This window comes from Gymnoscopelus braueri, assembly GCF_963280865.1.
Source record: "Gymnoscopelus braueri genome assembly, chromosome: 7".
In the NCBI taxonomy this organism is placed as follows: domain Eukaryota; kingdom Metazoa; phylum Chordata; class Actinopteri; order Myctophiformes; family Myctophidae; genus Gymnoscopelus; species Gymnoscopelus braueri.
This window is the reverse complement of record NC_137608.1, coordinates 34,931,501-34,958,412: the sequence shown is the minus strand read 5'-3', so window position 1 is coordinate 34,958,412 and position 26,912 is coordinate 34,931,501. Positions and strand designations below refer to the sequence as shown.

At 36.7% G+C, this 26,912-nt stretch overlaps 1 protein-coding gene across 1 annotated transcript; it reads right to left on the bottom strand.

Annotated features, from left to right (window-relative positions):
* Positions 1–215: 215 nt before the first annotated feature.
* Positions 216–23,565, bottom strand: ch25hl3 (cholesterol 25-hydroxylase like 3). Its single transcript, XM_080433419.1, has 2 exons — positions 23,021–23,565; positions 216–2,812 (listed from the first exon to the last, which is right to left on the bottom strand). The coding sequence occupies exons 1-2, from the start codon at positions 23,473–23,475 to the stop codon at positions 2,455–2,457; spliced, it is 813 nt and encodes a 270-aa protein (XP_080289545.1). The 5' UTR covers positions 23,476–23,565; the 3' UTR covers positions 216–2,454.
* Positions 23,566–26,912: the final 3,347 nt, after the last annotated feature.

Genomic DNA, 26,912 nt, shown 5'->3' with positions numbered 1-26,912 from the left:
TTTTCAACTGAATTTTACCCTCAAAATATTAAGGTGTCTTTGCACGATGTCACGGTGGCCCCGTTGACCAACTCCAGCCAGAACTGCATGTTCAGGGAGCTTGCTTAACAACAACACATGAACGTCTGTTTAACTGCAAGGCTTACAGTCAGTCAAACTCAGCAATGATAATAATGTAGAAGAAATAGAAATAGAAATAGAAATAATGTCGTTGGACCATGCCACATTTAATGCCTGTCTCAGGAATGCCTCCTGCCAGTATACGGTGGATTTCAGTCAGACAACTCTTGGATTGGATAAATATACTTATTGAGCGTAAATATATAGAGCATGGTAGCGGACCCTGCTGGCCATTAAAGAGGTTAAGTCTCTGTTCTGTACACTACTGCTCCACTCCTCCGCCTCCTCAACCTGGGACAGCATTTAAGCCCCAGCGCCACATCTGCGTTGGGTCCTAATCAACAGATTCTCCAAGGTTGGTACAATTGTCAAATTAAAGGACTTCCTGTCACAACACCGTAAATATACACCTTCAAAAATAAAAGTATCCATTACAAGTACAAGCATAAATATTTAATATTTAATAGAGTACACACTATGGCACATCAGGAGTCCATTCGTATACAGTACAGTTAGGGCTAGGCCTATGTGATATTACTGATCACTTGTTTTGCTTGTCCGTGGCAAAAATGAAAGATTGATGGAAATGTCCATCACAAGATTGCATGGTGATGACCCGACCCTGCAATAAAGCTTTGAATGGTTGAGGGCCAAAATTCATTTCTTATCTTGTACGATATCATGAATGAACCATCCAGATCTCTCGGGTCATCTTTCAGCTTTCTGTCCCTAAAACCTGAAAACTGCAGGTTGACCAGCAACTGCTGCCACTCTTATTTCTTTTAAAACACAACTAAAAACCTTTCTGTTTTCAGCTGCCTTTGATTGAGTTACTTTTCTTTTTATTTCTCTTCAGTACTGTAACTGTATCTGTTATTTATAAGTTTTACTTATTTTGTTTTATGCATCCTAATGTCATTTTATAATTATGTTTACTTTGCTTGATGTTCTGTGTAAAGCACATTGAATTGCCTTATTGTTGAAATGTGCTATACAAATAAAACTGCCCTGCCTTGCCTTGCCATCGCCTTGCCAACACACAGTGCCCCAATTCAGACAATGTGCAACATAATTCCAAATGAAGAATAAGATACATGTGCAGAGGTGGACAACGTACTCGACCCCCGTACTTGAGTAAGAGTCCAGATACTCCTGGTCAAATTTACTCCACTACAAGTAAAAGTAGCTCAGTCAAAATGTTACTCAAGTAAGAGTAAAACAGTCATTGCTTTTAAATATACTTAAGTATTCAAAAGTACATGCTTTTATAAATACTTATAGTACAAGTACAAGTAAAAGTAGAAGTACATTTCTTCATTTTTATATCAATGAATTGCTGTAATGTTTTCACAATGAATTTATAGGACCTTGTAACTCTTGTTTCAGAGAAGTACTGTAACTCTCTGTAACCACCTGCACTGCATGAACTGATGTGCTTGATTGTAGAACCACTACGTTATACAAAGCCTGCAGAAACACATATCAAAACATAAAAAATCACACCCAGTGTGAAGTGGGCGGTGTGGTGTGGTCATCACAGTGGTCATCACAGTGATGGAAGCTCACTTCAAAAAAAAAAATGTTTTTTTTAAGTGCATAGTCCTATTTATAGGTTATTAATGTCATCATGTGTCTCGCTAGCCAATCACAGTGCTGAATAGAGTCAGCCAATAGAGTCAGCCAATCACAGTACAGCTAGGGGTGTACTAATGAGCCAATCACAGTACAGCAAAGGTGTCCCAACCCCACTTATAGGGGCGGCTACACCGCCCAAAAAAATACTGAGGAACCAGAACTAAATACTTTTACTCCTATACACCCATACAAGATGTAACAAAGAGGCGAGCGGAGGGGGAAGCCAGAAACACCGCTAGCGTGAGACAGACGTGTGGCTAATTGCATTTTAGGGAAGAAAAAAAAACTGCCAACCTAAAGGCCAAACCGCACCAATGCAACTAGTCGCAACTCCTTACAACAAAACCGTTTTAAGGTCAACCACACCAATGCAACTCCTTGCAACTGCCATTGAGGATAATGGTTTCAAGTTGTTGCAAGTAGTTGCATGTTGCAAGGAGTTGCATGGCGAATAATTGGTGTGGAGTGGGCTTAAAAGTACTCAGTACTTTACAGCCTTCCTCGAAATGTACTCGAGTAAAAGTAAAATATTTGTCTTGGAAATGTACTCAAGTAAGAGTAATAAGTATTTAAAAAAAAATCTAATACTCAAGTAAAGTACAGATCCTCAGAATCTGTACTTAAGTACAGTACTCAAGTATATTTACACCGTTACTGTCCACCACTGTACATGTGTCCTCAAAAGATTCTGTGGCACTGTCACCCCCCTTCAATATATGTGCCAAAGATGTGATCCCAGTGTGTGAAGTAGGGGGCGTAGTTTCCCCTGTGAAGGCGGTGGTGGGCCTGGTGGTAGGGTGCACCTCCCAGGCAGGGCAAAAGTCTGTGCAGGCTCCAGGGCAGGTCGTATCCACAGTGGTCCTCCGCTGCTAGCCAACTGTTGATGAGGTGGAACAGCACCTCACTCAGGGGATGGCTGCCGACCACCCAGGCGCTGCTCAGGGCCAACAATAGCAGGGATAGAAGCTCAACAGAGCTGGCATCCTGTGCTGCTAGTGCAATTGGTATTTGGTTGTGATGGTGCACTTGGTGGACGTTCTGGTACAGCCACTGAATCCTGGTGATGGACAGAAACCCATTTTGTTACCTTTTTAACATTAACATCAATTCTATTACTTCTTGTAAAGTACTATATGCTCTTTGGGACCAAACATTCCCTCAGACAGATGAATGTAAATGATTTCAAGGTCAAAGTCGATGACACAATTATCTCTAGACAAATACCTGAGAGGTGAAAGCATGGCTACAAAGGTGGTCAAAAGAGTAAAGCAGAGAACCAGAGTTTCCTCTTTTGTCAACCCTCAGGCCCTCAGGACCCTCTCAGGCAGTGATGAGCTGTGGATTTTTGAGCTAGGGGGGGCTCTATTTTCTGACGTCACGTGCACGCGCACGTGCACGCATGTGCACATAGCCGATCAGCTCAGTGCTAGTTGAAATACTGTATTCAACATGTGATTTTTAATGTAATTATATCTGTTATTATTTAGTTGCATTGTTAATTTGTTGTTTTTATTTTTGTTTCAATTAATTAATTATTTTATTTTCCTTTTAGTTTTATATAAAAGCCCTTTACATAGACTCACCCACACATAAGTACTTAAAATAATCAGACAACTTGTCTTTGTCTTGTCTCAGAGAACTGGGTCCTCTGCTAAGCGATCCCCTTCACACTCTGCAGTGCAGAGACTGTTGTCTCTCATTGTGAGAGGAATGTAACACATTCAATTCAAGTCCATGGCTTTTCTCGAGTAGCCTAATGTTATGCAAAGCAGCCAGATAGAGGCTATTGAGAACGGCTCGCCGCTGACGGAGCGAACCTTGAGAGGCTATTGTTTAAACTTTAAGGTGTTAAAGACCGTCGCTGACGGTGTGTGCTCGCGCGTGCATGTGGAGCACGCGCGAGCCCCCGGCCCACATAGTGCCAGAGCTAAGGGGTCGCCGACCCCTTAGCACCCCCTACACCTCATCCCTGCCAGGGGCCCTGATTCAGACCCTTTTTGACTATGCTTGCACCTCTTGGTACTCCAACACCTCAGTGTCACTGAAGACTAAGCTTCAAACCTCCCAAAACAAACTGATTTGGCTACTCCTCGGACTGGGGCCCATGACCCACCTTTCTCCCACCCATTTTGCCAGCCTAGGCTGGCTCAGGATAGAAGACAGGGTTAAACAACTAAAAATGGGATTGGTCTTCAAAATTGTAAATTCAAATTTGCCCGATATGCCCCCTATTCCCGCATATCTGGGTAAATACCTCCAAAAAGTTAGCGACACCCACAGTCACAAAACTAGAGGGAGCGTTAACAACGATCTGGTACCACCCACCCATAAAACAAACATGGGCAAATTCTCCTTCTACAGCACTGCCACCCAGGTTTGGAATAGTCTAACCCGTTCCCTCAAAAAGTGTAGTTCGCTGGGCTCCTTTAAAACAGCCCTGAAAAAAGGAGGTAGTACTATTTAAGGTGACTCTCCACCAAACAGACGACCCCCCCCCCCCTGTTCTTGTACACATTGCTTTTTATTTTATTTTTTCCTCCTTTTTTATTTTTTGTTGTACATAGTATTATCTTTTTCTGTTTTTTTTTGTATTGTTATTTGAACTGTGGTGCCACTATATATGTCTATGAATTGAATACCAAGGACCTAGTTGGAAACAAGACCGCAAGGACTTTTATGAACGGACCTTTTAGACAAAGGTTTTTTTTTTTTTAGCTATGGCACTAAGTGGGCTGGGGGCTCACGCGTGCTCCACATGCACGCGCAAGCACACACCGTCAGCGGCAGTCTTTAACACCTTAAAGTTTAAACAATAGCCTCTCAAGGTTCTGACTAGTCTGAACGAGTCTGTTTGGTTAAAGAACCACCTTCAGGCTGCAATTCCAAACTGGCCCCTGTCAAAGTCTTAACCTACCTGAGTAGTATATAGAGACACCTTTGTTGCTAAGCTAACATGCTAATGCTAAGGCTAATGCTAACTGCACCATTATGCTAATTAATGCAGATGCTAACATGCTAATTGTGTTAGCATGACGTCACAAACCTGAAATTCCTGAAATTCCTCACATTCTTGACATTCCTCACATTCTTGACATTCCATAATCCATAATTCATAATCCATAATCACTTTCCAGTACCTGACCCTGTCGCTAGGGGAAATAGTGGCGCTGTTGAGCACATTCCTGACATGTTTGACATTCCTCACATTCTTGGCATGTTTGACAGTCCATAATCCATAATCCATAATTAATATTTTCAGATTTCATTACTCAGTCAATTTAATTAAAATCGGTGATGTCATAGGGCACAGTGCAATACCAAAACCTACCCCTAGGGGCTAACATACTATGCTAATATGCTAATATGGTAATAGCGTTAGCATGACATCACAATGTACAGTGCAATACCAAAACCTACCCATAAGGGATAACATCCTAAGCTAATATGCTAATATGCTAATATGCTAATAGTGTTAGCATGATGTCACAATGCATAGTGCAATACCAAAACATAGGACCATCAGTGGTCCTTGATAGGGGTTCCAGGCGATCCCCAGTTAAATAATGAAGAGGTGGTAACCAAATGGACCCTTATAGATCTTTCTCTATAAATCTATTTTTTTTTCATTTGTTTTTCTACAAATGAATTAACACTAATTATATATAATATTCTTTGAACAGCGGCCGTAGCGATGGTAGTTAAAGGTGGAGTCTGACTTAGACCCCCATGGGGGGCCCAGAACATAGACTCGAGTTCAGTGTAACAGAGGGGAGATGCTGTAATATGGCTCTATTCACTACCAGTATGACGCATGGTTTTAGAAGAGCAGAATACACAGCTAAATTTCACAATTGCATGCTGGGTGATTATTTCCAACCAATGGGATCAAACCGTAGGGGAACAGGGCCGGTTGTCCCTCCGACAGCGGCATTTTCACACCTATGGTGTTATAGCTTGTTTTATTGGGGGCCCACAGGTGCAACCACACATAGTGTAGTTTTGTCTTGTTTTTTTACTCCACTACAATTATTTTTAAAACTTCACTTGAAAAGTTACTAGATACTTTGCAAATATAAATGATTACATTATAAAACATATACATTAACCACTATAGCCTTATTTTATATCTAGGCTATTTGAAAAAATAGCTGATCTACAAGCTGAGGGCTTTTTCGCACGTACGTGTTAGAGCTTGTTTTATTGGGCCCACAGCAGTGTCTGAACGGGAGGTGTCATAATTAAAGCTAGTTAGAGGGGGGGTCTCCCACTACCCCCCTCCCTCATAGAACACTATTGGTCATAGTTGGTACTGCACGCATACATACAATAATCTAGCAATCTCTCATTAATAATAAAATATGACTGCACATGTTTTATAAATCCTCATGTGTAGTTTATAATACGTATTATATGCCAAACACAGTGTTTTAAGTTGGTCTAAGTTTAAAATGTTGCTGTTTTTATTAAACTGGATCAGTAAATAACTCCAACCATGAACCAGCGACATTAATTTTATTGTGTTTTAATGTTACTCTTACAGTGTTACAGTGTTGTTATAAGGGTGGTACAGACACATTTTCAAAAATGCTCCGAAAATCAGCAGATCTACAAGCTCTGATGAGACAAGGGTTTTGTAATAAAAAACTAGGACAGGGGGATTCCACTAGCCCCATCCCTCCCTCCCATCATTGCTCTTACCCCATCCAATGGTTTTTCACACCTTTTTGCTAGAAGTTGGCTCTCGGAGGCTACCCGTCTGTGTACACATGTCTGTCTGTCTGTCTGTCTGTCTGTCTGTCTGTCTGTCTGTCTGTCTGTTTGGATCTACTTATCTGTGAAGAGTAGGTGTCATAAAGTGCAATGAGGTGTCATAAAGTGTAATTTCATCTCTTGTGCTCTCTCTCTGTCTCTATGTCTCTCCTTTTCAATGCTAGTACGAGGTTACAGTAGTGTAGCCTTGTCCCCTTCTCAGGGGAGCAGCTTCAAGTGATGTGTATCACAATGTTTTATTGTGAGTTGGGTTGTCTGAGGTGTGAAGTGTGAAGTCAGTTTGGTTTGATGTGTTTTATCTTGTCATAATTTGTGTCTTATAATGTGTCTTGTGTTTTACAGAGCATCCTAGATTGTGTTTTTGAATAGTTTTTTCATTGAGTGTATCGTTACTCCCTGATCATGTGCAGGTATGTATACAAAAGTAGTTAGATATAGCATGGTACAGTTACAACAATGTTAGAGTGACAGTAATGGTAGAGTTAAAGTTATGTTAGAGTTAAAATAGTGGCAGACTTACAGAAATGTTAGAGTTAAAGTTATGTGAGAGGCACAGTAATGTTAGAGTTAAAGTTATGTTAGAGTCACAGTATGTTAGAGTTACAGTAATGTTAGAGTTTTTGTCAGAGTTCAGTAACGTAAGAGTTACAATATTGGCTGAGTTGCAGTAATGGCAGAGTTACAGTACTTCTTAGAGTTGATGTAACGGTAGAGTTAAAGTTATGTTAGAGTTAAAATATTGGCAGACTTACAGAAATGTTAGAGTTAAAGTTATGTGAGAGGCACAGTAATGTTAGAGTTAAAGTTATGTTAGAGTCACAGTATGTTAGAGTTACAGTAATGTTAGAGTTTTTGTCAGAGTTCAGTAACGTAAGAGTTACAATATTGGCTGAGTTGCAGTAATGGCAGAGTTACAGTACTTCTTAGAGTTGATGTAACGGTAGAGTTAAAGTTATGTTCGAGTTAAAATTATGGACAAGTTATGCTAGATGTCAGTAATGTTAGAGTTAAAATATCGGCAGAGTAACGGTAATGTTAGAGTTAAAGTTATGTTAGAGTCACAATATGTTAGAGTTACAGTATTGTTAGAGTTTTTGTCAGAGTTCAGTAATGGTACAGTTATAGTAATGTTATAGTTTTCTTAGAGTTGATGTAACGGTAGAGTTAAAGTTATGTTAGAGTTAAAATTATGGCCAAGTTAAGCTAGATGTCGGTAATGTTAGAGTTAAAATATCGGCAGACTTACAGAAATGTTAGAGTTAAAGTTATGTTAGAGGCACAGTAATGTTAGAGTTAAAGTTATGTTAGAGTCACAGTATGTTAGAGTTACAGTATTGTTAGAGTTTTTGTCAGAGTTCAGTAACGTAAGAGTTACAATATTGGCTGAGTTGCAGTAATGGCAGAGTTACAGTATTTGTTAGAGTTAAAGTTATGGTAGAATAAAAGTTATGCTAGAGGTCAGTAATGTTAGAGTTACAATATTGGTACAGCTAAAGTAATGTTAGAGTTAAAGTCATGGCAGAGTTAAAGTTATGTTAGAGTCAAAGTAATGTTAGAGTCACAATATGCTAGAGTTACAGTATTGTTAGAGTTTTTGTCAGAGTTCAGTATTGTAAGAGTTAAAATATCGGCAGACTTACAGAAATGTTAGAGTTAAAGTTATGTTAGAGGCACAGTAATGTTAGAGTTAAAGTTATGTTAGAGTCACAGTATGTTAGAGTTACAGTATTGTTAGAGTTTTTGTCAGAGTTCAGTAATGGTACAGTTATAGTAATTTTATAGTTTTCTTAGAGTTGATGTAACGGTAGAGTTAAAGTTATGTTAGAGTTAAAATTATGGCCAAGTTAAGCTAGATGTCGGTAATGTTAGAGTTAAAATATCGGCAGACTTACAGAAATGTTAGAGTGACAGTAATGGTAGAGTTAAAGTTATGTTAGAGTTAAAGTTATGTTAGAGTCACAGTATGTTAGAGTTACAGTATTGTTAGAGTTTTTGTCAGAGTTCAGTAACGTAAGAGTTACAATATTTGGCTGAGTTGCAGTAATGGCAGAGTTACAGTATTTGTTAGAGTTAAAGTTATGGTAGAATAAAAGTTATGCTAGAGGTCAGTAATGTTAGAGTTACAATATTGGTACAGCTAAAGTAATGTCAGAGTTAAAGTCATGGCAGAGTTACAATAATTTTAGAGTTAAAGTTATGTTAGAGTCACAATATGCTAGAGTTACAGTATTGTTAGAGTTTTTGTCAGAGTTCAGTATTGTAAGAGTTAAAATATCGGCAGACTTACAGAAATGTTAGAGTTAAAGTTATGTTAGAGGCACAGTAATGTTAGAGTTAAAGTTATGTTAGAGTCACAGTATGTTAGAGTTACAGTATTGTTAGAGTTTTTGTCAGAGTTCAGTAATGGTACAGTTATAGTAATGTTATAGTTTTCTTAGAGTTGATGTAACGGTAGAGTTAAAGTTATGTTAGAGTTAAAATTATGGCCAAGTTAAGCTAGATGTCGGTAATGTTAGAGTTAAAATATCGGCAGACTTACAGAAATGTTAGAGTGACAGTAATGGTAGAGTTAAAGTTATGTTAGAGTTAAAGTTATGTTAGAGTCACAGTATGTTAGAGTTACAGTATTGTTAGAGTTTTTGTCAGAGTTCAGTAACGTAAGAGTTACAATATTGGCTGAGTTGCAGTAATGGCAGAGTTACAGTATTTGTTAGAGTTAAAGTTATGGTAGAATAAAAGTTATGCTAGAGGTCAGTAATGTTAGAGTTACAATATTGGTACAGCTAAAGTAATGTTAGAGTTAAAGTCATGGCAGAGTTACAATAATGTTAGAGTTAAAGTTATGTTAGAGTCACAATATGTTAGAGTTACAGTATTGTTAGAGTTTTTGTCAGAGTTCAGTATTGTAAGAGTTAAAATATCGGCAGACTTACAGAAATGTTAGAGTTAAAGTTATGTTAGAGGCACAGTAATGTTAGAGTTAAAGTTATGTTAGAGTCACAGTATGTTAGAGTTACAGTATTGTTAGAGTTTTTGTCAGAGTTCAGTAATGGTACAGTTAAAGTAATGTTAGAGTTAAAGTTATGGTAGAGTTAAAGGCATGTATGAGTTAAAGTAATGTCAGAGTTAAAGTAATGTTATAGTTTTCTTAGAGTTGATTGAGTTATGTTAGAGTTAAAATTATGGCCAAGTTATGCTAGATGTCAATAATGTTAGAGTTAAAATATCGGCAGACTTACAGAAATGTTAGAGTTAAAGTTATGTTAGAGTTAAAATTATGGCCAAGTTATGCTAGATGTCAGTAATGTTAGAGTTAAAATATAGGCAGACTTACAGAAATGTTAGAGTTAAAGTTATGTTAGAGGCACAGTAATGTTAGAGTTAAAGTTACGTTAGAGTCACAGTATGTTAGAGTTACAGTATTGTTAGAGTTTTTGTCAGAGTTCACTAACGTAAGAGTTACAATATTGGCTGAGTTGCAGTAATGGCAGAGTTACAGTATTTGTTAGAGTTAAAGTTATGGTAGAATTAAAGTTATGCTAGAGGTCAGTAATGTTAGAGTTACAATATTGGCAGAGTAAAGGTAATGCTAGAGTTAAAGTTATGGCAGAGTTACAATAATGTTAGAGTTAAAGTTATGTTAGAGTCACAATATGTTAGAGTTACAGTATTGTTAGAGTTTTTGTCAGAGTTCAGTATTGTAAGAGTTACAATATCGGCAGAGCTACAGTGATGTTAGAGTTAAAGTTATGACAGAGCTACAGTGATGGTAGAGTTACAGTTATGTTAGAGGCACAATATGTTAGAGTTACAGTATTGTTAGAGTTTTTTGTCAGAGTTCAGTAATGGTACAGTTAAAGTAATGTCAGAGTTAAAGTTATGTTAGAGTTAAAGTCATGTAAGAATTGGAGACATGTAAGAGTTAGAGTAATGTTAGAGTTACAGTAGTGTTAGAGTTACAATATTGGCAGAGTTAAAGTAATGTTAGAGTTAAAGTTGTGCTAGAGTTACAGTAATGTTAGTTTTTGTCAGAGTTCAGTAACATTAGAGTTACAATATTGGCCAAGTTACAGTAATGCTAGATTTAAAGCTATGTTAGAGTCACAGTAATGTTAGAGTTTTTGTTAGAGTTCAGTAATGGCAGAGTTACAGTATTGTTAGAGTTAAAGTCATGTAAGAGTTAGAGTAATGATAAGTTGTGTTGAATTTTGTTAGAGGTCAGTAATGTTAGAGTTGAAGTAGTGTTAGAGGTAAAGTTATGTTAGAGGTAAAATAATGGCCGAGTTATGATTGATGTCAGTAACACAAGAGTTACAATATCGGCAGAGCTACAGTGATGTTAGAGTTAAAGTTATGTTAGAGGTCAGTAATGTTATAGTTACGATATCGGCAGAGTTACAGTAATGTTAGACTTTAAAGTTATGTTAGAGGCACAGTAATGTTAGAGTTTTTGTTAGTTACAGTAATGTTAGAGTTTGTCAGAGTGCAGTAATGTCAGAGTTACAGTAATGTTAGAGTTTTGTCAGAGTTAAAGTTATGTTAGAGTTAAAATTATGGCCAAGTTACAGTAATGTTAGAGTTAAAGTTATGTTAGACTTTTTGTTAGAGTTCAGTAATGTTAGAGTTGAAGTTATGCTAGAGTTAAAATAATGTCCAAGTTACAGTAATGTCAGAGTTACAGTAATGTCAGAGTTACGATAATGTTAGAGATATGTTAGAGTTCAGTAATGGTAGAGTTACAGTAATGTCAGAGTTAGTGCAATGTTAGAGTTAAAGACATGTAAGAGTTAGTGTAATGTTAGAGTTACAGTAGTGTTAGAGTTACAATATCGGCAGAGTTACAGTAATGCTAGAGTTAAAGTTATGTTAGAGTTACAGTAATGTTAGAGTTTGTCAGAGTTCAGTAATGTCAGAGTTACAGTAATGTTAGAGTTTTGTCAGAGTTAAAGTTATGTTAGAGTCACAGTAATACTACTTTTTTTTTTTTTTTTTTTTTTTTTTTCAGAGTGCAGTAATGTTAGATTTACAATGTTGGCTGAGTTAGAGTAATGTTAGAGTTTGTTAGAGTTACAGTAATGTCAGAGTTACAGTAATGTCAGAGTTAAAGTCATGTAATAGTTAGAGTAATGTTAGAGTTTTGTTAGAGTGCAGTATTGTTAGAGTTGAAGTAATGTTAGAGTTAAAGTAATTGCCAAGTTATGCTAGATGACAGTTACGTTATAGTTAAAATATCGGCAGAGTTACAGCAATGTCAGAGTTAAAGTTATGTTAGAGTCAAAGTAATGTTAGAGTTCCAGTAATATTAGAGTTAAAGTTATGTTAGAGTCAAAGTAATGATAGAGTTTTGTTAGTGTTCAGTAATGGTAGAGTTACAGTAATGTCAGAGTTACATTAATGTCAGAGTTAAAGTCATGTAATAGTTAGAGTTAAAGTTATGTTAGAGTCAATGTAATACTTTTATTTGTATTTTTATTTTTCAAAGTGCAGTAATGTAAGAGTTACAATAGTGGCTGAGTTAGAGTAATGTTAGAGTTTTTGTTAGAGTTACAGTAATGTCAGACTTACAGTAATGTCCGAGTTACAGTAATGTCCGAGTTAAAGACATGTAATAGTTAGAGTAATGTTAGAGTTTTGTTAGAGTTCAGTAATTTTAGAGTTTAAGTAGTGTTAGAGTTGAAGTAATGTTAGAGTTAAAGTTATGTTAGAGTTACAGTAATGTTAGAGTTTGTCAGAGTTCAGTAATGTCAGAGTTACAGTAATGTTAGAGTTAAAGTAATGTTAGAGTTAAAGTTATGTTAGAGTCATAGTAATGGTAGAGTTAAAGTTATGTTAGAGTCACAATATGTTAGAGTTACAACAATGTTAGAGTTAAAGACATGTAAGAGTTAGAGTAATGCTAGAGTTACAGTAGTGTTAGTCAAAGTAATGCTAGAGTTAAAGTTATGTTAGAGTTACAGTAATGTTAGAGTTAAAGTTATGTTAGAGTCGCAGTATGTTAGAGTTACAGTATTGTTAGAGTTTTTGTCAGAGTTCAGTAATGTAAGAGTTACAATATTGGCTGAGTTACAGTAATGGCAGAGTTACAGTATTTGTTAGAGTTACAGTAATGTTAGAGTTAAAGTTATGGTAGAGTTAAAGTCATGTATGAGTTAAAGTAATGTCAGAGTTACGGTAATGTTAGAGTTACAGTATTTGTTAGAGTTAAAGTTATGGTAGAGTTAAAGTCATGTATGAGTTAAAGTAATGTCAGAGTTACGATAATGTTATAGTTTTCTTAGAGTTGATGTAACGGTAGAGTTAAAGTTATGTTAGAGTTAAAATTATGGCCAAGTTATGCTAGATGTCAGTAATGTTAAAGTTAAAATATCGTCAGACTTACAGAAATGTTAGAGTTAAAGTTATGTTAGAGTTACAGTATGTTAGAGTTACAGTATTGTTAGAGTTACAGTATTGTTAGAGTTTTTGTTAGAGTTCAGTAATGGTAGAGTTATAGTAATGACAGAGTTACAGTAATGTTAGAGTTTTGTCAGAGTTCAGTAATGTTAGAGTTACAATATTGGCCGAGCTACAGTAATGTTAGAGTTAAAGTTATGTTAGAGTCACAGTAATGTTAGAGTTACACTAAGGGTAGAGTTAAACATTAGAGTTAAAGTAATGTTACTTATGTTTCTGTAATACACAGAGAGAAGAAAATATATATTACATGATACTGTGTTTTTGATGCTTGCAGTATCATGTAATATATATTTTCTTCTCTCTGTGTATTACAGAAACATAAGTAACATTACTTTAACTCTAATGTTTAACTCTACCCTTAGTGTAACTCTAACATTACTGTGACTCTAACATAACTTTAAATCTAACATTACTGTAGCTCGGCCAATATTGTAACTCTAACATTACTGAACTCTGACAAAACTCTAACATTACTGTAACTCTGTCATTACTATAACTCTACCATTACTGAACTCTAACAAAAACTCTAACAATACTGTAACTCTAACAATACTGTAACTCTAACATACTGTAACTCTAACATAACTTTAACTCTAACATTTCTGTAAGTCTGACGATATTTTAACTTTAACATTACTGACATCTAGCATAACTTGGCCATAATTTTAACTCTAACATAACTTTAACTCTACCGTTACATCAACTCTAAGAAAACTATAACATTATCGTAACTCTGACATTACTTTAACTCATACATGACTTTAACTCTACCATAACTTTAACTCTAACAAATACTGTAACTCTAACATTACCGTAACTCTGACATTACTTTAACTCATACATGACTTTAACTCTACCATAACTTTAACTCTAACATTACTGTAACTCTAACAAATACTGTAACTCTGCCATTACTGTAACTCAGCCAATATTGTAACTCTTACATTACTGAACTCTGACAAAAACTCTAACAATACTGTAACTCTAACATACTGCGACTCTAACATAACTTTAACTCTAACATTACTGTAACTCTAACATAACTTTAACTCTAGCATTACTTTGACTAACACTACTGTAACTCTAGCATTACTCTAACTCTTACATGTCTTTAACTCTAACATTGTTGTAACTCTAACATATTGTGACTCTAACATAACTTTAACTCTACCATTACTATGACTCTAACATAACTTTAACTCTAACATTACTTTAACTCTAACATTACTGTAACTCTGACATTACTGAACTCTGACAAACTCTAACATTACTGTAACTCTAACATAACTTTAACTCTAACATTACTTCAACTCTAACACTACTTAAACTCTAAAATTACTGAACTCTAACAAAACTCTAACATTACTCTAACTATTACATGTCTTTAACTCGGACATTACTGTAACTCGGACATTACTGTAAGTCTGACATTACTGTAACTCTAACAAAAACTCTAACATTACTCTAACTCAGCCACTATTGTAACTCTTACATTACTGCACTTTGAAAAATAAAAATACAAATAAAAGTATTACATTGACTCTAACATAACTTTAACTCTAACTATTACATGACTTTAACTCTGACATTAATGTAACTCTGACATTACTGTAACTCTACCATTACTGAACACTAACAAAACTCTATCATTACTTTGACTCTAACATAACTTTAACTCTAATATTACTGGAACTCTAACATTACTTTGACTCTAACATAACTTTAACTCTGACATTGCTGTAACTCTGCCGATATTTTAACTATAACGTAACTGTCATCTAGCATAACTTGGCAATTACTTTAACTCTAACATTACTTCAACTCTAACAATACTGCACTCTAACAAAACTCTAACATTACTCTAACTATTACATGACTTTAACTCTGACATTACTGTAACTCTGACATTACTGTAACTCTAACAAACTCTAACATTACTCTAACTCAGCCAACATTGTAAATCTAACATTACTGCACTCTGAAAAAAAAAAAAAAAAAAAAAAAGTAGTATTACTGTGACTCTAACATAACTTTAACTCTGACAAAACTCTAACATTACTGTAACTCTGACATTACTGAACTCTGACAAACTCTAACATTACTGTAACTCTAACATAACTTTAACTCTAGCATTACTGTAACTCTGCCGATATTGTAACTCTAACACTACTGTAACTCTAACATTACACTAACTCTTACATGTCTTTAACTCTAACATTGCACTAACTCTGACATTACTGTAACTCTACCATTACTGAACTCTAACATATCTCTAACATTATCGTAACTCTGACATTACTGTAACTCTGACATTACTGTAACTTGGACATTATTTTAACTCTAGCATAACTTCAACTCTAACATTACTGAACTCTAACAAAAAGTCTAACATAACTTTAACTCTAACATTACTGTAACTTGGCCATAATTTTAACTCTAACATAACTTTAACTCTGACAAAACTCTAACATTACTGTAACTCTGACATTACTGCACTCTGACAAACTCTAACATTACTGTAACTAACAAAAACTCTAACATTACTGTGCCTCTAACATAACTTTAAAGTCTAACATTACTGTAACTCTGCCGATATCGTAACTATAACATTACTGACCTCTAACATAACTTTAACTCTAACATCACTGTAGCTCTGCCGATATTGTAACTCTTGTGTTACTGACATCAATCATAACTCGGCCATTATTTTACCTCTAACATAACTTTACCTCTAACACTACTTCAACTCTAACATTACTGACCTCTAACAAAATTCAACACAACTTATCATTACTCTAACTCTTACATGACTTTAACTCTAACAATACTGTAACTCTGCCATTACTGAACTCTAACAAAAACTCTAACATTACTGTGACTCTAACATAGCTTTAAATCTAGCATTACTGTAACTTGGCCAATATTGTAACTCTAATGTTACTGAACTCTGACAAAAACTAACATTACTGTAACTCTAGCACAACTTTAACTCTAACATTACTTTAACTCTGCCAATATTGTAACTCTAACACTACTGTAACTCTAACATTACTCTAACTCTTACATGTCTCCAATTCTTACATGACTTTAACTCTAACATAACTTTAACTCTGACATTACTTTAACTGTACCATTACTGAACTCTGACAAAAAACTCTAACAATACTGTAACTCTAACATATTGTGCCTCTAACATAACTGTAACTCTACCATCACTGTAGCTCTGTCATAACTTTAACTCTAACATCACTGTAGCTCTGCCGATATTGTAACTCTTACAATACTGAACTCTGACAAAAACTCTAACAATACTGTAACTCTAACATATTGTGACTCTAACATAACTTTAACTCTAACATTATTGTAACTCTGCCATAACTTTAACTCTAGCATTACCTTTACTCTGCCAATATTGTAACTCTAACATTACTGACCTCTAGCATAACTTTAATTCTACCATAACTTTAACTCTAACAAATACTGTAACTCTGCCATTACTGCAACTCAGCCAATATTGTAACTCTTACGTTAGTGAACTCTGACAAAAACTCTAACAATACTGTAACTCTAACATACTGTGACTCTAACGTAACTTTAACTCTAACATTACTGTGCCTCTAACATAACTTTAACTCTAACATTTCTGTAAGTCTGCCTATATTTTAACTCTAACATTACTGACATCTAGCATAACTTGGCCATAATTTTAACTCTAACATAACTTTAACTCTAACATTTCTGTAAGTCTGCCGATATTTTAACTCTAACATTATTGACATCTAGCATAACTTGGCCATAATTTTAACTCTAACATAACTCAATCAACTCTAAGAAAACTATAACATTACTTTAACTCTGACATTACTTTAACTCATACATGCCTTTAACTCTACCATAACTTTAACTCTAACATTACTTTAACTGTACCATTACTGAACTCTGACAAAAACTCTAACAATACTGTAACTCTAACATACTGTGACTCTAACATAACTTTAACTCTAACATTACTGTGCCTCTAACATAACTTTAACTCTAACATTTCTGTAAGTCTGCCGATATTTTAACTCTTACAATACTGAACTCTGACAAAAACTCTAACAATACTGTAACTCTAACATATTGTGACTCTAACATAACTTTAACTCTAACATTATTGTAACTCTGCCATGACTTTAACTCTAACATTACTTTAGCTGTACCAATATTGTAACTCTAACATTACTGACCTCTAGCATAACTTTTATTCTACCATAACTTTAACTCTAACAAATACTGTAACTCTGCCATTACTGCAACTCAGCCAATATTGTAACTCTTACGTTACTGAACTCTGACAAAAACTCTAACAATACTGTAACTCTAACATACTGTGACTCTAACATAACTTTAACTCTAACATAACTTTAACTCTACCATTACTGTCACTCTAACATTTCTGTAAGTCTGCCGATATTTTAACTCTAACATTACCGACATCTAGCTTAACTTGGCCATAATTTTAACTCTAACATAACTTTAACTCTACCGTTACATCAACTCTAAGAAAACTATAACATTACTATAACTGTACCATTACTGAACTCTGACAAAAACTCTAACAATACTGTAACTCTAACATACTGTGACTCTAACATAACTTTAACTCTAACATTACTGTGCCTCTAACATAACTTTAACTCTAACATTTCTGTAAGTCTGCCGATATTTTAACTCTTACAATACTGAACTCTGACAAAAACTCTAACAATACTGTAACTCTAGCATATTGTGACTCTAACATAACTTTAACTCTAAAATTATTGTAACTCTGCCATGACTTTAACTCTGACATTACTTTAGCTGTACCAATATTGTAACTCTAACATTACTGACCTCTAGCATAACTTTTATTCTACCATAACTTTAACTCTAACAAATACTGTAACTCTGCCATTACTGCAACTCAGCCAAATATTGTAACTCTTACGTTACTGAACTCTGACAAAAACTCTAACAATACTGTAACTCTAACATACTGTGACTCTAACATAACTTTAACTCTAACATAACTTTAACTCTACCATTACTGTCACTCTAACATTTCTGTAAGTCTGCCGATATTTTAACTCTAACATTACCGACATCTAGCTTAACTTGGCCATAATTTTAACTCTAACATAACTTTAACTCTACCGTTACATCAACTCTAAGAAAACTATAAAATTACTATAACTGTACCATTACTGAACTCTGACAAAAACTCTAACAATACTGTAACTCTAACATACTGTGACTCTAACATAACTTTAACTCTAACATTACTGTGCCTCTAACATAACTTTAACTCTAACATTTCTGTAAGTCTGCCGATATTTTAACTCTTACAATACTGAACTCTGACAAAAACTCTAACAATACTGTAACTCTAGCATATTGTGACTCTAACATTACTTTGACTCTAACATAACTTTAACTCTGCCATGACTTTAACTCTAACATTACTTTAGCTGTACCAATATTGTAACTCTAACATTACTGACCTCTAGCATAACTTTTATTCTACCATAACTTTAACTCTAACAAATACTGTAACTCTGCCATTACTGCAACTCAGCCAATATTGTAACTCTTACGTTACTGAACTCTGACAAAAACTCTAACAATACTGTAACTCTAACATACTGTGACTCTAACATAACTTTAACTCTAACATTACTGTGCCTCTAACATAACTTTAACTCTAACATTTCTGTAAGTCTGCCGATATTTTAACTCTAACATTACCGACATCTAGCTTAACTTGGCCATAATTTTAACTCTAACATAACTTTAACTCTACCGTTACATCAACTCTAAGAAAACTATAACATTACTATAACTGTACCATTACTGAACTCTGACAAAAACTCTAACAATACTGTAACTCTAACATATTGTGACTCTAACATAACTTTAACTCTAACATTACCGTTACTCTGCCGATATTTTAACTCTAACATTACTGACATCTAGCATAACTTGTCCATAATTTTAACTCGAACATAACTTTAACTCTACCGTTACATCAACTCTAAGAAGTACTGTAACTCTGCCATTACTGCAACTCAGCCAATATTGTAACTCTTACGTTACTGAACTCTGACAAAAACTCTAACATTACTGTAACTCTAACATACTGTGACTCTAACATAACTTTAACTCTAACATTACTGTGCCTCTCACATAACTTTAACTCTAACATTTCTGTAAGTCTGCCAATATTTTAACTCTAACATAACTTTAACTCTACCGTTACATCAACTCTAAGAAGTACTGTAACTCTGCCATTACTGCAACTCAGCCAATATTGTAACTCTTACGTTACTGAACTCTGACAAAAACTCTAACATTACTGTAACTCTAACATACTGTGACTCTAACATAACTTTAACTCTAACATTACTGTGCCTCTCACATAACTTTAACTCTAACATTTCTGTAAGTCTGCCACTATTTTAACTCTAACATAACTTTAACTCTACCATTACTGTCACTCTAACATTGTTGTAACTGTACCATGCTATATCTAACTACTTTTGTATACATACCTGCACATGATCAGGGAGTAACGATACACTCAATGAAAAAACTATTCAAAAACACAATCTAGGATGCTCTGTAAAACACAAGACACATTATAAGACACAAATTATGACAAGATAAAACACATCAAACCAAACTGACTTCACACTTCACACCTCAGACAACCCAACTCACAATAAAACATTGTGATACACATCACTTGAAGCTGCTCCCCTGAGAAGGGGACAAGGCTACACTACTGTAACCTCGTACTAGCATTGAAAAGGAGAGACATAGAGACAGAGAGAGAGCACAAGAGATGAAATTACACTTTATGACACCTCATTGCACTTTATGACACCTACTCTTCACAGATAAGTAGATCCAAACAGACAGACAGACAGACAGACAGACAGACAGACAGACAGACATGTGTACACAGACGGGTAGCCTCCGAGAGCCAACTTCTAGCAAAAAGGTGTGAAAAACCATTGGATGGGGTAAGAGCAATGATGGGAGGGAGGGATGGGGCTAGTGGAATCCCCCTGTCCTAGTTTTTTATTACAAAACCCTTGTCTCATCAGAGCTTGTAGATCTGCTGATTTTCGGAGCATTTTTGAAAATGTGTCTGTACCACCCTTATAACAACACTGTAACACTGTAAGAGTAACATTAAAACACAATAAAATTAATGTCGCTGGTTCATGGTTGGAGTTATTTACTGATCCAGTTTAATAAAAACAGCAACATTTTAAACTTAGACCAACTTAAAACACTGTGTTTGGCATATAATACGTATTATAAACTACACATGAGGATTTATAAAACATGTGCAGTCATATTTTATTATTAATGAGAGATTGCTAGATTATTGTATGTATGCGTGCAGTACCAACTATGACCAATAGTGTTCTATGAGGGAGGGGGGTAGTGGGAGACCCCCCCTCTAACTAGCTTTAATTATGACACCTCCCGTTCAGACACTGCTGTGGGCCCAATAAAACAAGCTCTAACACGTACGTGCGAAAAAGCCCTCAGCTTGTAGATCAGCTATTTTTTCAAATAGCCTAGATATAAAATAAGGCTATAGTGGTTAATGTATATGTTTTATAATGTAATCATTTATATTTGCAAAGTATCTAGTAACTTTTCAAGTGAAGTTTTAAAAATAATTGTAGTGGAGTAAAAAAACAAGACAAAACTACACTATGTGTGGTTGCACCTGTGGGCCCCCAATAAAACAAGCTATAACACCATAGGTGTGAAAATGCCGCTGTCGGAGGGACAACCGGCCCTGTTCCCCTACGGTTTGATCCCATTGGTTGGAAATAATCACCCAGCATGCAATTGTGAAATTTAGCTGTGTATTCTGCTCTTCTAAAACCATGCGTCATACTGGTAGTGAATAGAGCCATATTACAGCATCTCCCCTCTGTTACACTGAACTCGAGTCTATGTTCTGGGCCCCCCATGGGGGTCTAAGTCAGACTCCACCTTTAACTACCATCGCTACGGCCGCTGTTCAAAGAATATTATATATAATTAGTGTTAATTCATTTGTAGAAAAACAAATGAAAAAAAAATAGATTTATAGAGAAAGATCTATAAGGGTCCATTTGGTTACCACCTCTTCATTATTTAACTGGGGATCGCCTGGAACCCCTATCAAGGACCACTGATGGTCCTATGTTTTGGTATTGCACTATGCATTGTGACATCATGCTAACACTATTAGCATATTAGCATATTAGCATATTAGCTTAGGATGTTATCCCTTATGGGTAGGTTTTGGTATTGCACTGTACATTGTGATGTCATGCTAACGCTATTACCATATTAGCATATTAGCATAGTATGTTAGCCCCTAGGGGTAGGTTTTGGTATTGCACTGTGCCCTATGACATCACCGATTTTAATTAAATTGACTGAGTAATGAAATCTGAAAATATTAATTATGGATTATGGATTATGGACTGTCAAACATGCCAAGAATGTGAGGAATGTCAAACATGTCAGGAATGTGCTCAACAGCGCCACTATTTCCCCTAGCGACAGGGTCAGGTACTGGAAAGTGATTATGGATTATGAATTATGGATTATGGAATGTCAAGAATGTGAGGAATGTCAAGAATGTGAGGAATTTCAGGAATTTCAGGTTTGTGACGTCATGCTAACACAATTAGCATGTTAGCATCTGCATTAATTAGCATAATGGTGCAGTTAGCATTAGCCTTAGCATTAGCATGTTAGCTTAGCAACAAAGGTGTCTCTATATACTACTTACCTGTCAAAGTCTTGACCTACCCCCAGGGCCGGACTGGGACCAAAATTCAGCCCTGGCATTTTGGTCCGGACCGGCCCACCACCCCCTGGGCCGTTTTGTCAACGGGGGGGGGGGGGGTGTCCGTTTTGTCAACGGGGGGGGGGGGGGGAGCGTTTCACTGTTTCAGCCCTGCCCTGCACATGAACTCTGCAGCCGCACTGAGGCCCCTGCTGGAAAGCATCCCAGCCCAAACATTAGCGTAACTAATAATTGGGCCGTGCGACCCGGAAATTACCCGGATTTTTTTTTTGGCCCGGTGGGGCCAAATGGCCAGTCCGCCGCTGCCTATCCCCCCCCTCCCCTCCCTCCTCCTAAAACTGTCTATTGTACATATTTATTGTTTTTCATACCAATAACCTGTAAGCTGATTTTATGACGTTCTGCATAGTAGTGTATATTTGTATTGTATTGTACTTCTTAAATGTCATCATGATTTGAGTGCACGGGGATCTCATTTTAAATAAGCCAAGTGCTTTTGAGCGATCCAGTTTAGAGGACCTTGTATTGTGATTTGTACTTCCATGTACTGTTACCATGTCTTTCTAAATAAAGTATTCAATCAATCAATCAATCAATCAATCAATCAATCAATCAATCAATCAATCAATCAATCAATCAATCAATCAATCAATCAATCAATCAATCATATCTCCACCAGGCTGGGTTGCCTAGCCAGGGCTGTGTAAAGTCTGGGTTTCTGCCATCTGGGAGCAAAGGACGATAGCATTTCTATGACATACAGTGCAACTTTACACACTTGGGTGCTCCCGAGGGGCAGAAGTTTTTGTTGTTAGAAATAGGCCCCTGGCACTACTTTGTACAAGGCAATTAGGAAAACGCTAGTATGGAATATCAAAATCCTGTTTAACAGTCATTGTTACGTGATCATTTGCCTACCTATTTGGTCAAAGAAATATGTTTGTGCAGAATTAGTTCATTCCCTTGTTTGTGCCAAATCTGGGTTGAACATGATATGCTCTCCAAAGAGCGCACTTTTCTAGTCTATATTGTAGGCATTTATTTAGTTGATACTCTTATCTATTCCAAAGTGACCATCCATCCATAATCAGCAACACTTGACCCACATTCTATCCCAATTAAAAATAATTAACCATAAAAGTTACAGGCTTAGAAAAACTTGATAGGTATGCCTCAGCTCAGCATCCTCCTCACCTGTGCATGGTATAGTGCCAGAAATAGAACAGTGTGTCAAACAAAAGAAGGCAAGCCAAGACTTCCACAAAAAGCTGCCAACAAGACGGAGCCAGGTCCGGCAATGCGGGGCTCCGGATGCTTTGAAAAAGAGCAGTCGCGGGGAGAACAGTCTTTAAGTAATTAAAAAGTATCCTCCTGAAGCAGTCTAACCACCGCCTCATGATATGCGGCGGGTCTCTGTTGTCAGAAATTCTGCACAAACGTATCAGCCGACAGACGCACGCCAGGCTGTCGAGCAGGAAAAAAGGGGCGCAGAGCAGAATGTGCGTGAGGAAAGCGGCGACAGCGGGAAATAAAGGTGAGAAGAGGATCTTGTCGTGTCCTCGTAGACCGTTCCATAGGGCTTGAAGGACGAGTCCTTCCACCACTGTTTCATTTCGTTCACATGCTTGATTCATAGTCCCGGTAATCATATTGGTATAGCCCTCTGTCTGGATACTTCTTTCTTCTTTAACCGTTCACCACCAACAATAGTTGTCCCTAACTTTGTCCGATCTGCGTGTTTATTTGCCTACTCTCGTTCTAAGTGGGCGTTTCCAAGAACCAGGTCTGGTCCATTTTGGTTGACGTCTGTGTGTGTGTGTGTGTGTGTGTGTGGGGGGGGGGGGGGGGGGTTCCCAAGTATCTTACAAACTAAACTAGACAATTGAAATAGCACACAAACAACATCACGGATATAACTTTATAACCATCAATTATTTTGATGGTTATTAATTATTAGGCAGGCAGTGATGGAAGAAGTAGGCTACTCCTATGTTTTTCTGAAGTAAAAGTAGGCTACATGACATGTTTCTTGTGAAATGATGTGCATTAATGTAGGCCTACTACAACTGCATCATACAGGTATGACATTCGACATGGAATAGTCTACTCTAGGTCTATTCCGAAACCAGTGGGATTATCAAAATAAGATTCTGGTGCTTGCTGCCATTCTATTTAAAAAATATCACCCACAACATCCCCAAAAAGAAAAGCTAACTGGCCGCTTGACAAATTACGGTATCATCAAAAGGATTTGTCAGCACTTTATGGTGAATACTGCCCTGCCAAGGTAAAGTGCAGTAACTACGTTTTTGGACACCGACTTATTAAAAATTAAATCAGCATTTCTCTTCAAACAATGCATCTTTCATCTTTGCATCTTTCTAAGATTAGGGAAGGACAGAAAGGAACAGAAACCACAAATGCAGACACATGTACAGACAGATGACCTCTCATCACTCCAGTTAACGGCCGGGTCATCGGACAGTTTTGTCTTCTTTATTAGGACAGAAAGGAACAGAAACCACAAATGCAGACACATGTGACCTCTCATCACTCCAACGGCCGGGCCATCGGACAGTTTTGTCTTCTTTATTAGGACAGCAATTAAACAATAGTAATTAAAGCAATCGCATATTCTTATTATAATACCAACTAGTAGTAACTAAAGCTTTAAAAGGATATCAATTGCCATCAGATGTCAGACTTGGGGAGGTTAATTGTCTCCGATCACAACATCTCAAGGTTGTGATCGAATAGGTCACTAAAGTCGGGACTGAATAGGTCATTCATCCCATTAGTTTTCTGGGCACTTTGCCATGATCCACCTTGTAGTGTTATCCATCTATGGCTAATGCTGGAAAGTATGCCCTGAATGTTCTTTACACTTTCACTGGTAGATGCGTTTCTGAAGTGTCCATAGCCCTCCTATGAGACACAGACTGAGTAGAAAAAAATCACACAATTTTAGCAGGAGCATTAGTGAGGATCTATGAAGATAGGTTGAAAATGGGTGAAGTCGTTCTTTAATGATCATTAGACTAATAACCCATTACCCATTAACAATAAGTAACCCACCTATATCCCAAACTCCCTCCCCAGTCAGAGTTCATAGTTTTATTGAATGTAGAATTATGTGCAGGATGTCATTTGTACATGTGAGGGAACTTAATTTAACAGACTAAACATCTTTTTTATTTTAAAAGAAAAACCTCTCTGTCACACTTATGCCAGTCTACAGACATGAAGGACCATGTCTGTCTCATCTTTTCACATTCCAAAATATTTGAAATTATTTACCTGTCAGTTTATGAAGAAGCCCATGTAGGCAATAATATATAGATATTAGCACAGAGCATATAGATATAGCACAGAGCAGCATGGAGCCAAATACTGCAGTATAACATCGCTGTAACAAAATATGTTAAATGATAAAAAGTCTACAGAACTGAATGACTTGCTATTATGAGAATAACTTTGAGCATGAAACACATAAAACTGATAATAATCTGATCTCCTCTTGACCATAGGTTTCAAGTCAACTCTGAAAATGTCACGGACCACCTGTTTTATTTAATGCATTTATTGATAGGACAGTAAACAGGAAATGGGGAGAAAGATGAGGGAGATACGCAGAAAAGGTCATCGAGATTGGGATTTGAACTCGCGACACACTGTAAGGCTGGCATTGTTGCCTAGGGTGCCTGGACCGCCACGCCATGGGGCTAGGCCCAGATGACCTGGTTTGAGGGTGACATCATCCCCTCGTTGGTGTCTTGGCTGAAGAGGAGACGGACAAGGATGACCTATATGAAATCCATGCAAATATTGATGTTAATAAGGAAGAAGATTAAAATGATCTATATGATGATGATGATTAACATTAAGCCCTGATCAGCGGTGCACTGGATCAGAGCTAACTTAAGGTTTGGGGGTGCCAGTGGCCTAACACTAACCACAAGTTTAAAAACTCAATAGCTCCCATACAGTTTGTCCCACACAGGTCTAATTCTACACAGATGCAGGTGATTTCCATTTGTAACATTGAGCATGCATCGATGCTACACAAACATGTCTTACTGAAGGCGAGAACTAAAATAATAATAATGCTCCTTCATGTTTAAGCTGGTGTACTGCAGGTTGTATTATAGCTCTAGCAGAGCGTCCTCACTCCTCGAATGCATATTGGCATTACAGTTATTTAGTTACAAGCTTTTTTTATTTTGGTATGGCAGTGATGAAAACTCATTTTTAAGGGGTTAAAAGGTGTACACCAGGTACTTTTTCTGTTGTTGTTTTTCGCTTGGAGTGTTTGTCTGGTTCTGTTGTTAATGTTAAGTACTTTTGCTGGTTAGCCTCTTGATCACATAGTAGTCAATCATGCTAGATCGTATTGTAACTGTACACTACTTGAGCTATTTGCACACACACAAACAATAATAACTCGAAAAAGTGCTCCTCGGAGCACAGGTCTCCGCCAGGTCAGGTACGTTATTCTGGCCTCCTGGTGGCGCTATAATAGGCCAATGTTTCTTGTGCCATTTATTCTTAGGTCTTTCACGGTAATCAGCCACTGCATTCATGATTTGAGGCATTTTGTTCCAAAAATGTGTTTTGCTAAATTAGACCTGCTGGTGGCGCTATAACAGGCCAATGTGAAAAGGGTGGCATTGCTTCCTCGGCCTAGTGGGAATGTGCGTGTGAAATTTCACGGCATGCATAGTTTGAGGCTTTTCGTTCAAAACGGACCAATCCTGCAAACTTTGGAAGCCAACCTTAGGCAATGAGGATAGAATATGGGAAATCGGACGATCCATGTTGATCACATGACTATAGAGATACTGTGTACCGATTTGCATGACGTTTGGATAAAATCTGTAGGAGTAATGTAAAAAAAAAAGGGTTTTGCACAAATCGGCCTCCAGGTGGCGCTATAACAGGCCCATGTGAAGAAAATGGGGGGCAGAGGTTCTGAATTGGCATCCAGGGAGTGTGTGTGCAAAGTTTCGGAGCGTCCGGGCCAACGGTGCCGGAGATTAGCTGCTAACACACAGACAGGACGGACGGACACACACACGGACGGACGGAC